This window comes from Ictidomys tridecemlineatus, chromosome 2 (assembly GCF_052094955.1).
Source record: "Ictidomys tridecemlineatus isolate mIctTri1 chromosome 2, mIctTri1.hap1, whole genome shotgun sequence".
In the NCBI taxonomy this organism is placed as follows: domain Eukaryota; kingdom Metazoa; phylum Chordata; class Mammalia; order Rodentia; family Sciuridae; genus Ictidomys; species Ictidomys tridecemlineatus.
Genome location: NC_135478.1, coordinates 86,720,448 through 86,735,240, shown reverse-complemented (window position 1 = coordinate 86,735,240; position 14,793 = coordinate 86,720,448). Strand labels below are relative to the sequence as shown.

General features: G+C 57.9%; 1 protein-coding gene across 1 annotated transcript in view; it reads left to right on the top strand.

Moving 5' to 3' along the window:
• LOC106145613 (putative RNA-binding protein 19) overlaps nt 1-14,793 on the top strand; it is a 32,349-nt gene that overhangs the window by 8,777 nt on the left and 8,779 nt on the right. Inside the window, 11 exon segments of the mRNA XM_078027118.1 lie at nt 624-705; nt 2,261-2,340; nt 3,652-3,730; nt 5,489-5,671; nt 7,009-7,139; nt 7,731-7,852; nt 8,231-8,307; nt 8,310-8,326; nt 9,271-9,381; nt 9,974-11,092; nt 12,054-12,174. Coding sequence (XP_077883244.1) covers nt 624-705; nt 2,261-2,340; nt 3,652-3,730; nt 5,489-5,671; nt 7,009-7,139; nt 7,731-7,852; nt 8,231-8,307; nt 8,310-8,326; nt 9,271-9,381; nt 9,974-10,156 — 1,065 coding nt within the window. The 3' untranslated portion in view covers nt 10,157-11,092; nt 12,054-12,174.

Here is a 14,793-nt window from a genome sequence, read left to right as displayed (position 1 = left end):
TGTGAAGTTGAGATTGTAAAGGTGGACGCGACTTCCACCTGGAGTCCTGTCCTCCAGACACAGGGCATTGGACGTGCGTGCCTCCCAGTTCCTTCGGTGGAAGCTCCAACAAGAGGAAGGGGCTCCGTCTGCTGCCTCCTCTTCCCCGCCCTCCTTTCTAATGCCCACCCTGTCCCTGTCCAGGGAGGTGAGAGGGTGAGGGGTTCAGTCTCAGCTCTGACCCTGTGTGACTGCTGGGCCCAGAGGGTGCTGCAGCCCCACAGGCCTCTCTGATCCTCATCTGGAAGGAACCTCCTCACAGCGCCTGTGTGTCACCAGGCAAGCAGACATCAGTGGTAGCAAGGTCTCTGCCCCGGGGCTCCTTCCATCTCCCCTGGCCTTTGATGGCCTGGGGCACTGCTCGCCCAGCCACGGTGCCCTGAGCCCTGGCTACAGCCCTCAGAGGCAAATGGAGACCCGCAGCCGCCACCTCCACCTGTGCCTGGACCCTGAGCCCGTGGTGGGTACAGATGCGGCACTCTCGTGCTACCCCATAGCCTCCTCTCCTAGGGCTGCCATGTCCCAGTCTGTCCCCTGCCACCACTGCCCCAGGGAATCCACTGTGGTCGTTTCTCTTTGTTCAGACAGAGAAACCAGCAAACCAGAAGGAACCCACCACGGCCCACACCGTGAAGCAACGGGGAGCCCCTGTTCAGTGTCACAGAGGTAGGTGCTCTGAGGAAGATCACCTGTGGGAGCAGAGGGGGGGTGGGAGGGGAGCTTCTGTTGCCTGAGGCCATTAGTATCTTAGTGTCCAGAGTAAGAAGGAATATGAGGCCCAGAGGCTGACAGATGACTTCAGGGAAGGAAAGGAGATGGCTGCCTACAACTAAAAAAAAACGCTTGGGGCCTGGGGAAGGCCAAGTGGTCAGTGTGGTCTCTGTTGGGATCCCTCACTCTGCTCCTGTAGGGGCAGCCATCTCGGACACAGGTGAGGGCGTAGGTATTGCTGCAGCCCTGCTCAACACTATTTCCAGAAACAGGCCGCAGGCCACTCAGAGCACGCGCTGCAGCTAGCTGGCTCTAGGTGTGCGCCAGCAGAGGCGCCTGTCTTCATTTCCCTCCTGTGATGATCAGGGAAGCTCACTACAGGAAATTCTAAAGGACACAGCTACGTGACAGAACCTGAAAGTCACCTACAACTGGGATGACCACGTGGGTTACTGTCCACACTGAGCTGCGAGCTGGGGTGTAGCCAGGTGGGGTGCCAGGGTGCAGGTAAGGTTGCTGCAGGTCTAAGGACTAGAGCTGGAGGTGCCAACTGTCCTTGGCACAGTGGGCAACCCTGCTCAGCATTCCTGTGTCCCACCCAGTGGCAACCACTGGTACTTTGGGGACATGCCTTCTTAGATGCTTTTTCCTGTGCACTGACACTGGTCTGGTTTCTCATTTCCATTTTGGTTAGCAGCGTCCCTGCAGCAGGACCACGCTTGCTGCCTTGTTGTGTAGTCTTCCTTCCTCAGGAGATGCTTTGGTACACTTTCCTGATCTCCTAAAGTGGACGTGGGAGCTATTTACAACTTATGCTGCTAGAAATACTGAAGCAATTCCTTGTGATTAGGGGTCAGTTTTTTTTTGGGGGGGGTACCAGTATTGAACCCCAAGGCATGTAACTACTGATCCACATCCTCATCCCTTTTTATGTTTTGAGACAGGGTCTCACTAAGTCGCTGAGGCTGGCTTTGAACTTGTGATCCTCCTACCTCATCCTCCAGAGCCACTGGGATTACTGGCCTGCCCACTGTGCCCGGCTAGTTAACTGTTTTTGAAGAAAAGATGAACCCCTGCCCTAATCCTCCTGATAAAATCAGGTTCAGATACATCAAGGATTTGAGCTGAAAAAGTTTCTTTCTAAGCAATTTGTAAAGTTTCGTGGGAAAAAAGAAAAAAAAAAAACCATAGATTGATTACCTACCTACCAGCCCAGAGCTCTGGAAGCCAGCAGCTGTCGTGAAGTCACAGTGGTTCATGCCTAACAGAGGCAGGAGTCTAGTGTCTCTAGTTTACAGAGATTTTTATGAAGGATTTATGACCCAACAGAAAAATAACACAAAGAACAGAAGGTTTTCAAAGAACAAGAACTCGGGTGGCAGTGCACATGTTTGGATTCTGTCATGATTATCAAAAAAAAAAAAAAATCAAAACTGGAGTTCACATTTTTCACTTGCCAAAATGGTATGCATCGTTCATGTTTGGCAATAAACATTTTCTTGCCTTTTAGAGGGCCGCGTGGAGCTCCCGGCAACCTTACGGACATCCAGGCCTTTGCGGAGCTGGTGCCTGGCCAGGGCTTTGCCCCAGGTGAATCCCGGCACACCAGAGCCTGAATGCGGGAACGTTCTTGCAGCCTTCCTGTTATTATTTATAACTCAACGTGTTGATTTGCAGTCATTGATAAGAACCAAAACCCACATCAACCCTGAAGTTCCATTTCTGGGGAAGTGGTGTGTCCGTGGTTCTCGGAGGGGAGTGGTCTACCCCTGCACAACATCTGGCCGTGGTCAGAGCTGCTCTTGATGGTAACATCTGTTGGGGGCTGCTGGCCTCTAGTGAACAGAGACCAGGTGTGCTGTGTAAGCCCTGCCACAGGACAGCCCCCACATCAAAGAGTCACTAGCCCAAAATGTCACCAGTGCCAGGTTAAACCTGGGTTAATTCACGGGGACACATGAAAATGGTGTAAGATGACGTATCACAGAAAAGAACATGATGACAGGGAAGACCCCCAAGATGCCACGGCCAGCAGAAAAGGCCAGGTGTGGAGCAGGACATGGCTTCATCCCCAGAGGAACCTAGCTGTGTGTGACCCACCATGCTGGCTTTCCTCTGGGCAGGGGACGGTTTGGAAAGAATCTGGTAATTGCAAACTTGGATGCAGTAATGTGAAAGCTCAGAACTTGGCTGGGCTTCTTCCACTGACCTGGAGCGCCCGGATGTGTCCTTCTGTCCTTCTGTCACCTTGTAGGACAAGCTACATCAGGGTGGGGCCTCAAGGGCTTCCCCCAGTGCCCAGATGGGAAATGGATCTGCGGCTTTTGATTTGCAGAAGAGCCAGGAAGAGTGAACTGGCCTCGGAATTAGGAACCAGTTTGGTTTCCTGATTTGTACTTTTTAGTATTTGTTAGAGTTTCACACCCTGAATGTTCACATATTTTTAAAAATGTGTTTAAATCTCACACATGTCCAGAGAAGGGAGTAGTTAAGAAGGTCGGGGACCTCCCTACAGTGGAACTTTAGGTTTGTCACTGTGATTAACGTAGACAAATATCCGTGCTTTAAAGAGAAGTAAGAAAAGCCAGCTTTAACCCCAAGTATTTAAAAAAACAAAAACCAAAAAAAAAAAAACAACTCCTTAGGAACAAAAGACCAGATGTAATGCCTTAAAACGCTGCTGTTAATGTTATTATTTTATAATTACATTATTCGTTTCTTCTTCAGTTTTTATTTCCCAGTTTTTCTTTATGGTGGAGGAGAGATGAGTGTGACTTAAAGGAAGGAGAAAAACCGTGATCACTTTGTTATCTTTTCTGATCCAACACTTTGCTCCTTATCTCTTTATCTGGTTGCATGGTTTCTTGGGGGAATGATAAGGGGCAAAACTTGTCCTTGCAGAAAAATGTCCTGGAATTCCTGGCGCCCCTGAAACCAGTGGCCATTCGAATAGTGAGAAATGCGCACGGGAACAAGACAGGTAAGGCCTAGGAGCTGGGCGGATGTGCGGGGGAGGGCTGGCCACATGGTTGGGGATGTCCCAAGGCAGCCTTGTCCCTTCTCCTCCTTGGGTTCCTCAGTTCTGTGGATGTGGCTAACTGTTCAGGACGCGGATCTGTGTCATCCTTGCCTCTGGCAGCCTGGTGTATAGTGTCAGAATTTTCTCCTCCACTGTTCTAGTAGGTTCCCCTGTTCTGTTCATGTGGATGCCCGCAGGTCTGGGTATGCTGGGCTAAGTCCATGGGCGGCTCTGCCAGCGGGCAGTCCCCTACCTCTCTGCACATGCGTGGTGTTGCCCCAGACCACATCTCCCCAGGTGTCCGCTCCAGGCTGTGAGCCTCCTCCCCTGGCCTTGGAGCCCTGGGTCTGGTGTCTCCAGGCAGTGAGCATGGCTGGAAGGAAGGTGGATCTGGGAGAGGAGGGCACCTGCCCAGCCCAGGGGCCAGCTAGGCCAGAAAGCCATAGGAGACCAGTGGCAGAATAGCCACATCTCAGAGAACCATACTAAGGCTCTGTGACCACTGGGTGTCTGGACCATAGGACCCTAGAGTTGGGAATGCCTTGGTAGGAAGAGGCCACCTGGGCACAGTGGTCAGGTCTGGCCGAGCTGGCACCCAAGGAGAAAGGTGCTCCTGCGTCGGGGTGGTCCAGTGCCCTTGCTCTGTCAGGTCTTGTCCCTCCCCAGCTCTCCCACCCAGCTCACCAGGCTGATGGTTCAGGCAGCCGTTACTCCTGGAGCTCAGCAGAGGGCAGTGTGAGGGGCGGGGGACAGAGCCCCTGCCCAGGTTCACAGCCCAGCCAGCCACTTAGGAGCCCTGTGACCTGGGACAGGAACTCGGCATCCTTTCCTTGTCTGCATAAGGGGTCAGACCTGTCGTGCAGTTGGGAGGGGTCAGGGTCAGGCCCGGTCGGTGTGAGCACTGGGCACGCTCGGAGTGCTGCTGTTGGTGTTGGTGCTGGTGGTGGGGCCACCGGTTCATGATGCCTCAGAGACCAGGCAGGGAGCCAGGAGGAAGGTACCTGCCTTGTTGGGCTCAGGGACAGCATCTTGGAGGCCTTGGCGCTGGAGAGAGCCAGCACCTGAGCATGACGCTGTTGAGGGCAGCAAATGACCCAGGTGGAAGTGTGGGGGCGGAAGCTGGGCTGGGCCCTGGGGCTGCAGTAAGAGGGGGAGCCTGGGCCCAGTGGAGGCTCGGGGCTTAGGACAGCGTCGGGTTTAGAAAGGCCCGCTGGCCAGTGCAGGGAGGGCCTCTGGCAGCCGGAGGCAGTGGAGACTTTTGCTTATGTGGGCTTGTCGGGGAGGCTGGGGGAAACTGTGGTAGTGTAGATGGGGTGCTGCTTGGCGGCTTTACGGGTCAAGGCCCAGTGAGGTTGAGGCTGTGGAGGCCTCTGTACCTGCTTGTTTCTGTGTAGTCACGGCCTCTGGAGCTGCAGGCAAGGTGGTGTGGAGGTGACCCTCCAGTGCTGGGCTGGGTCACAGCGGCCATCGTGAGCATTTCTTCTCTGCAGAACATGGTCAGGGAAGGGGTGAGGCTGGGAGGGAGGCAGAAGGGGCCTGGTTTTTGCACCTTCACCCTCAATGCCAGGTGGGTGCTGAGTGCTCCTCCAAAGGGTGGCCAGGTGGGGGGTCAGCCTGTGCGGTGGCGACTCCCGCTTTCTGCACCTAGCAAGGTGCCCACGTCCTCTGACTCCGAGCATTGGCAGGGCTGGCAGTTACCTTATCGTGGTCCCCTCTCAGGGTACGTCTTTGTGGATTTCAGCAGCGAAGAGGAGGTGAAGAGAGCCCTGAAGTGCAACTGGGAGTACATGGGTAAGGAGGCGCGGCGCTGCGTCCTGGGCTCCCTGGCTCCTGCGTGGGCCCTGGCTTAGGTGCTTGTGCTGAGCACCAAGGAGGACCTGGAGAAGCTCTTCTCCACCTATGGTAGGACCTGCTCCTGGGCCGCCCCCAGCCCTGGGCAGCCCCCTCCACCTCCCTCTAGCTCTTGGCCTTGGACAGTGGCACCAGCTGGGGTCTCCTCATCTTAGAACAGGGCTTGCTGTCCCTCCCTGCTGCAGATGTAGGACATCTTTTACTCTCTGAACTTGAACTTGGATTTTCTCTCCTTTCTTTTCTTTTTAATTGTTCTGGGGATTGGACCAAGGGGCATTGTACCACTGAGCTGCATCCTAGTCCTTTTCATTTTTTGAGTCGGGGTCTTGGTAGGTCAACGAGGTTGGCCTTGATCCTCCTGCCTCAGCCTCCCAAGCCGCTGGGATTAGAGGCACAGCCACAACGCCCGCAGAGCTGGGATTCTCACTGTCTCTCCGAGCACCGAGCTGGAGAGGTGGAGGCGTTTTCCTGGGCTTCCTTGGCTGCTGGGTGTTGGGATCCAGCGGCCGCACAGCCCCCAGTGCCCGCAGTGCTCCTCTGCCTGGGAAGGCTGTCCTTCCTCGTCTTCCATCCAAACGAGCTTCAGAGAGGAGGCCACAGCCAGGGCCCTTTGTTCTTGCCCTGGTCGTTACTTCTTGGACTGGGAACTTGCAGGCCTGTGGTTGCACTCGGCCACACTGGGCCGAGTCTGTGGGGAGGGGTGGCTCATGGTGCACCGTCTGTAAGTGCTGCCCGAGCCCCTGTCTCTTGGGAGGCTGGCCTGGACGTGGAGCATCAGAGACAGCGTGACGTCCATAGAGGTCCCACATGGGATCTGAAGGTCTGGCCATGCTGTCCTGCTCCCCAGGTCCTCCCACACAGGCTGGTGCCCTGGCCACACAATAGTGCTACACAGGACAGGAGGGGGATTGTCCATAGGCTCCAAGTGCCCATTTGGGAAGAGGAAGACCCACAGAGGGGGCGTGGTCACACCCTGGTGTTCAGAGTGTCCACTGCAGACAGTGTCCTCTGAGTAGGACAGAGTCACAAACACTTCCACGGCACTAAGTGTAGCCAGTGCTGGGTAGTAACCACACACTGACCTTGGACCTTTGAGGCCACCCTGCGCTTGGGGACTGTTGTGCCATTCACAGGCAGGAGGCCTGAGTGGGTGAGGTGACCGGTCCAGGGCAGGTTGCACGTGAAGCGGGATGGAGCCAGGTGCCCCTCCTCCCCCACTTAGTAGGCACGAGGGACTGTGAAATGACGCCCTTGACTTTGGGCCTGGTGGCTGGCACAGCACAGCTGTTCTGTGTTCGTGTGGCCGACCCCTTAGTGCCCGGCCCTTTCTCACCCTGAGCTCAGCCCCAGCTCCAGCTCCAGCAGGCTGACGCCTCCCCTGTCCTCAGGTCCCCTGTCGGAGCTCCACTACCCCATCGACAGCCTGACCAAGAAGCCTAAGGGCTTCGCCTTTGTCACCTCCATGTTCCCTGAGCACACGGTGAAGGCCTACGCAGCCGTGGACGGACAGGTGTTCCAGGTGAGGTGGCTTGTGGGCACCGGGTCACTGAGCCTGGCGACGGAGAAGGCCACGCCGGGTGGCTATATGAGCAGGCGTGCGTCCATGTTCTGGGTCCCAGGACCCACGGTGGCCAGCCATGTGGTCGCCTCCAGTGAGCTACTTGAAGGGAAGATGCTGTGAAAGGGGAGCTGGCTGGGGTGTGTGGGTGGCCCTGAGGAGCCAGGGAGCTGCTGCTCTCCCAGTGTCCCCGTGCCGTGTGCCCAGGCCCGGGCCAGGCCACCTCCAGAGCTCCTCCATCCATCTGCTCATGGCATATTGGTGTCCCGGGCACCGGGCCAGACTGGCCCCTGCCATGTGCAGCTCACAGTGTCACCTGTGCAGGATCCACCAGGGGGAGTCGGGAGCCGTGGGGTGCTCACAGAGGGGTACAGTCCCCTTGGCGTGGCTGTGTAGGGTGCCCCCAGCCTCAGCTGGACGGAGAGTGACCACGTGGCTTTCTGTCTGCCGTCCCCGTCTCCCATCAGGGCTCAGTGGTGAGTCCAGCTGGCTTATGATGAGGGGACAAGATGGAGGGCGGGGCTCCTCTCACCTCCTGCTCTGTCCCCTCAGGGCAGGATGCTGCACGTGCTGCCGTCCACCATCAGGAAGGAAGCCAGTGAGGACATGGACGTCCCCGGGTCGTCCTACAAGAAGAAGAAGAAGGCGTCTGAGGACAAAGCCCGCAGCCCCAGGTCCTCGTCCGCCCTGTGGGGCCCCTGCGCCCGTCCAAGCTCTGCTGCCCACCCCCCAGCCTTTCCCCAGCCGCCTGGGCCCTTTCCCTCTGTAGGGTGGGGCCTTCAGGGCCTCAGTGTCCCCACTGCACATTGGGAGAGTGGGACTGTGTCAGCATAGGTTCTGAGGTGTCACCAAGGGCTGGGTCCCTGGCACAGGGCAGATGCTGACACTTGTCAGGGCTTGGGTTTGCGGCCTCACTGCAGGCCGGGTGCTTGCCCAGGACAGGAGAGCTGGCGGGGGGCGGGGAAGGCCGGCGAGGCTCATGGCAGTTTTGGTGTCTGTGAGAGGCCTCTGTTGGTCCCAGCCTGACCCGTTCTGCCTGCCCCTGCTCTCAGCTCCCACAACTGGAACCCACTGCTCATGGGGCCCAATGCCATGGCCGATGCCATCGCACAGAAGTACAGTGCCACCAAGAGCAAGTGTTCGACCACGTGAGTGAGCCCGAGTGTCTTGCGTGCATTGAGTCCACAGACTTCCTTCCAAATGCTGTCCACGGTCGCCCTCTGCTGGCGTCGTTTCAAGCAAACTCCGGAGTGTTTTTCAGCCACTTGGCAAAGGGCGTCCCTTGGTTCTGCCCATTAGCTGCTTTCTCCATTGTCCTTTACTCTCTCTCAGGGCACTCGGGTCAGCGCTGACCGTTGGAGGTAGAAGGCCGGCCCCGCGTGTAATTGTGAGCGTCCAGTGGCCACGAGTGTACAAAGAAACAGGCAAAACTAGTCTTAACGAGACACCGTCTTCAACTTGACGTCTAGAGCCTCGTCACTTTGACGTGAGCAACGTAAAAAGCCACACTGTGTTTCCTCCCTTCTTTCCATCAATCCACTGTATTTTGTGGGTAGCACGACCTGGATCTGAACATGCCACACTTCAGGTGCCTGGTCTTGTGGTGGCTTGTGGCTGCTGGGCTGGGGAGGGCAGCCTGGCCTGAGTTGGATGGACAGCCACAGCCGCTCAGGCCCTGCCTATGCCCTCTGAGCACTGGGGCTCAGCAGCACCTGGACAGAGGTCCTGCCTTGTAGTGCCACCTAGAGGAGGCAGGGGAAGAGAGAAGGGCTTGGGGGGTGCTGTGGCAGGAAAGTGGGCAGGTGGGGAGGTGACAGAAACAGGACTGGCTGTAATGGGGTCAAGGTCAGCGCATGCAGAAGCCCCAGGGCTGCAAGAGGAGCCACACAGAGACCTGCCCACTGCGGAAGGGAAGAGCTGGAGGGTGGGCGGGGATGCATGGCTGCGGAGGGCAGAGAGCTGGTGTAGCACCAGAGCGTGGTCCCCACATCATTGTGGGTGGGCGACAGCACCCTGAATCCCCTCCCCTCTGGGCCTGCCCAACTGGCTAGGCCCTGCCTGAGGGGCCCGGCCTCCTCTTCTCTCCCCACAGGAGACCAAGGGCAGGGTGGCCGTGCACGTGGCCCTCTGGGAGACTCAGCTGGTCCAAGAAGTGCGACGCTTCCTCATCGACAACGGCGTCAGCCTGGACTCTTTCAGCCAGGTGGGTGCCCACTGCCCCGCTGTCCCCACCTCTGGGCAGTCGACTGCTGCTGCTCCAGAGCTGGGGCGGCCCAGGGGAGGCTGGGGGTGTGGGTGGGTCCTGTGGTGACTGGATCCAAACCGAGGGCTCAACTTCAGAGTCTCCCCTCCCAAGGACAGGGACAGCCAGCTCCTGGGGGCGGTGGCTGCTCCTGGGGGCACTGGCTCCTTGCTGCTCTGCTTCCCACGCCTGTGGCTGCAGGTGGTCCGCAGTGCCAGGAAGAGCCCTCCACGCTGAGGTGCCGATCTCGATTACTGCCCAGCGCAGGGCGCCTGGGAGGTCCAGCGGGGCTGTGGTCAGTCACTGTCAGGATCTGGTGACTCAGCTGGGGCTGGGATTCGACCCTGGGGTTCTCACCTGGTGCCCTGGGCCTTCGCCCTCAGTGGAGCTGCCTGTTGGCTGTGGAGCCAGCGGGTGGCGCCTCTTGGGTCCTCCCAGGTGCCTGGCCACTGAGCCCCCAGGGGCGCACCTTGACTAGAGGCCACCAGGTCAGTGCCAGTGTCCAGCTGAAGAGTCCTGCTGCCGTCCCTCACATGGCCTCTCCTCCCTGCAGGTGGCAGCAGAACGAAGCAAGACTGTGATTCTGGCCAAGAACCTCCCGACAGGCACCCTGGTGGCCGAGCTGCGGGAGACCTTCGGCCATTTCAGAAGCCTGGACTGCGTGCTGCTGCCTGAGGGTGGCGTCACTGCCATCGTGGAGTTCCTGGAACCCCTGGAGGCCCACAAGGCCTTCTGACACCTGGCCTATTCCAAGATAGGCCACTGGGAGCTGCTGCAGGGAGAGGGCCCGGGAGCTGGTGTGCCCACTGCCCAGCATGAGTTCAGTTTGGGTTCCAACTTGCTGGTGGCCCGCCCCCCCCCCCCCCCCCCCCCGAGGGTGCTGCAGGAAGCACCCTCGGCCCCTGCCCAGCTCCAGCGGCCATCCTTTGCCTTCCGTTCCTGCCCCCACTTGGGTCTCCCTGGTTGGCTGTGGCGCCATCTGTGCCTGTGGTGAGCTGCAGCCGGTCCTGTGTGCAGGGCCGTCCCTGTATGCACACACGTGTATCTGCAGCACAGGGGCCTCTGGGGCTCCATGACAGGTGGCCGTGAGCTAGGTGGCCTAAGATCACACAGTCACCTGTCGCAGAGCTGGCAGGCAGGCAGGCATCCAAGAGCAAGGTGTGGCCAGGGCTTCCAAGGGCTCTGGGGAGGACCTGTCCTGCCTTTGCCCACTGCTGGGCTCCCGGCATCCATCAGCTCCCTGCGCCACTCCCGTCCCTGCCCTGTCTTCACGTGGCCTTCTTCTTGGCCCCAGATCCCTCTCCTGGGCTTACAGCCCACCCAGATAACCCTGGACCATCTGGGGGTCTTGATGGTACTTGCAGGGGATGCACTGATAGGTCTTGGGGGTCTAGATGGCCATCTCTTGGGGAGCCACCTTTAACCCACCACAGGTCATTTGTCTGCCAGGCCCCCAGTCACCCGCAGGCAGGCCTTTCTGGACCCTCCAGCCCTGGGGGGTTCCCAGCTGGGGCCCTGCCCACTGCACCATCAGGGCTTGGTGAGAGCCTGGCCTGCTGGACTGCAGTGTCTCTGGTGGCCCATCCAGGAGCCATGTCTGGACTGCAGCCTTCCCTTCCTTCCTCACTGCTTCAGGAAGGAGTCCCCATCACCAGAGTGGACGATGACAAAGGTACATCCGGGCGCAGCCTCCCCTTTGACTCTGACAAGTGTTTTCTTCACTGACCGCTCCCGTCAGCAGCCTCGACTGAGGCCCAGTGACCCGAAGCCACACAGCTCCTAAGTGGCACCGCCAACTGTCAGACCCCCAGGCTGCTCCCTCTCCCTCCCGAGCACATTTTTTTCTTTTTCTTTTTTGTTTTTATACCAGGGATTGAACCAGGGGTGTTTATCCACTGAGCTTTGTCCCCAGCCCTTTTTTATATTTTATTTTGAGACAGGGTCTCACTAAGTTGCTTAAGGCCCCACCAAGTTGCAGAGGCTGGTCTCGAACTTGCTAACCTCAAACTTCCTATCCTCCTGCCTCAGCCTCCCAAGCCACTGGGATTACAGGTGTGCACCACCGTGCCCCGCTGCTTGTTTTTTTTCCCCTGAGCATAATTAATCATTGAGGCTTGAATGCAGTATGAAATTTGAAGAGTCCCAAGGGCTGTAAGTTGACAAGTCTCCCTCCCACCCTGCCCTGTAGCTACCCAGGGGCCTTCTTCTGAGGTGGCTATTAGCAGGGGCTGTCTCAACCTTTTTTAAGAAACCCCTGGCACACAGGTCGCCTCTAAACGGCAACATGAACTCTCTTGGCTTTGCGACCCAATGACTTCCCCTGGAGCTGCCCTGTGCCAGCAGTTCCTCCCCTTGTCACAGTCCCCATTTCATCCTCTGACTAGAGAAAGCGCACAGGGCACCTGGAACCCACCGCAGGTCAAGGCGACAGAGACGTGGCCTTTGCCTCTCAGCCTGGGCCCCAGTGTTTTCCTCAGGCACCCAGAGCACTTGGGGTTCTGGGCTGCGCGTCTCCTGGCTCCTCTGCACCCATCTTCTCGACCCTGGGGCGCGTCATCTGCACATGGGACTGAGTCCCTCTCAGCTGTGTCCCATGACAGGGACCCACAGTGTTGGCACCTTTGCCTCTGCAGTTCCACCACGTCCCCCTGTATCTCGAGTGGGCTCCAGTTGGCGTCTTCTCCAGCACAGCCCCACAGGGGAAAGAGCCCCAAGAAGCATCTGCAGAAAAGAACATGGTGGAGCCAGAAACCGGTAAGAACAGGTCAATGTCATGGGAGGGCAGGCGAGGGGTGGGTGGAGAGCCAGGAGCTGTTCAGCAGACCACTGCTTTATGGCTTTGTTCATCCACAGACCAGCGGGTCTCGGTCTCTGATTATGCAGGTGTTAAAACATCCCTGAAAAACAGCATCAGAGCCGGGTGATGAGGCCCACGCCTGTCACCCCAGCAGCTCAGGAGGCTGAGGCAGGAGGATCCTGAGTTCAAAAGCAGCCTCAGTGAGACCCTGTCTCTAAATACAATGCAAAATAGGGCTGGGCTGGGGCTCAGTGGTGAAGCACCCCTGAATGCAGTTCCTGGTACCAAAAAAAAAATGAGATCAGAATTACGAGTCCAGGTCTGGGGATGTGGCTCAAGCAGTAGCCACAACCTGGGCATGCGTGCAGCCCAGGTTCGATTCTCAGCACCACATACAAAGATGTTGTGTCCGCCTAAAACTAAAAAAAAAAAATATTAAAACTCTCTCTCTCTTAAAAAAAAAGAATTATGAGTGCAACGTAATGTAGCATATTTTTAGTTTGTCAGCTAACGGTTAAGGGAAGAAAACCTAGATCTCTTCATACCCAGAAGAGCCCATGAAAGCCCAGACCTCCATAGGTGGCTGAGGGGCTGGGGGCCATGTTCTTGGAGTGCCTCAGCGCCCTCTGGTGTCCAGCGACTGCACAGGCAGGAAAGGAAAGACCAATGTGTGTTCCCAGCCACAGGGGTGTCGGCCCCCTGGGTACCCCCTCACAGTGGGGCATTGGAGGCAGGATGAGGTTTTCCTTCAGGACTGTGGTGCACACTGCAGGTCATGGGTTGGCCCTGGCCCTCGCCCCGTCAGGATGCCAAAACCTGAGACCCTCCCTGTCCCCCAGCTGCCCCTAGGAGACAGGCAGCTTCCCATGGAACCATGTAGTCTGGAGACCACGACCACGTCTTAGAATAGACACCTGGAGGGAGGTTCTGAGGACTGGCTTAACATCTGCCCTCTCCCAGATGTTAAGATTTGACCTTCGCCCACCCCCCCACACACAGGGCTTCCAGTTGCTCAGTTTACTAAGATAAGGATTTTCCTCTTAAAGATAGACCTTCTCTTGTTTACCACCCTGGTTGTTCCTGTATATTTACAAAAATTAAAGTGTTTTACGGTTTTTTTTTTAAAAAAGTAGAGGAGGAGTCGTCTCTGGTCAGCCAGTGTCGGTTGGATTCTGCGGCCTTCTCTGAGCACAGGCCTTCCGCCATGCCTGCAGCTCATGTCCACTCCCCGTGGGTCTTCAGGACTGGTCGTCTGTGCCGCGTGAGGTGACCACCCCTCTCGGCTGGCTGCTGCCTGAGTTCGTTACCACCAGAGGGTCCACGCCACAGCAGCATCTGCCTTGCTGACCACAGCACCCTGCGGAGTGTCAGGCCCTGGGAGTGACAGAAGACAGAGTGGCACCTGCTCCCTGCCTGCTGGCCTGCCCTCCACGTCCTTCCACTCAGGAGCCGCTTCAGGGGAACTGGCCACCATGCTGGTGACGTGGGCAGTGCTCTGGGACTGGGCCAGCTGCCTCCTCTGAGGCTGTTTCTGACTCTGACAGAGAGAGTGGTGCCCACGCACCCTCCTGAGCACGCGGGATATGCAGCCTGCTGGCCACCGACAGCCCCACGTGGTGGGAACACCTGTCTAACTGGTGTCTGCTGCCCATGGTGACCAAGACAGGCGTGGCATGACTGTCCTCAGCATCTTGCGGCTGGTCACAGGTGGTATCAGATGGGCCCTGGGGTCATATGGGCTCTAGAGCATGAACAATGGCTTCTTGGCACCTGTGTCCGGACCCTGTCAGAATGCTCCTCTGTCCCCGGTCCCCCGGTTGGTTTTGAGGCCCTGTCCCCTGTCCTCAGGTCGGTGTTGAGTGTCCTGACAGTGACCAGCCATTGGAGGGGCTGGCTTCTGCTCACTGGCTGACAGAAGAGGCCTCAGCCTGGATCTGCTCCAGGACGTGGTGCGACGTCCACCCGCTGGGCTCATGTCACTTCCTGGGTCAGCGCCCTGAGCCCGTCTTTCTCTTCTGACCATGTTGCCTACACACCCACCCCCCCACCGGGTCCTGGTCCCCTGAGCTATGCCCTCTCCCCTGCCGCTCCCCACCCCGCTCTCTGCCTGTTGTTCCAGATGTCATCTTCCCCAGGGTGACAGGAGGGGGACCCGCCATGTCTTGGGCTGGGTGGGGCAGGAGGGGAGCTCTGGCAGCTCTGCTCTGCTCTCTGTTCTGGTCTCCAGGGGTGTGGCTGTGTTATCTCCCACCACCAAGACCCTCACTTCCAGAGCTGCTTGCCACTGATAACAGTCCTGCCAGGAGCCCCCAGGGGGCAGCGCTCATATTCTGCGCCTGATTGTAATGAAGCCTGAGCCCTGGATCTGCCTGTGTGCTGCAGTCCACCTCTCAGCCACTGACATCCACACCTGGCTTGGCCTCTAGAGGTACAGCTAGCAGTTTCTCAGGCAGGTGGCCTTGAGTCTCTGGGGCCAGCTGTGGTCCTTGTGGTGTCATGGTCACCCCTGGCGTGGTGTGGGACATCAGGGATCAGCGTTTCTCAGTGATGCGCAAACAGCAGCTCAAGAGCATCCT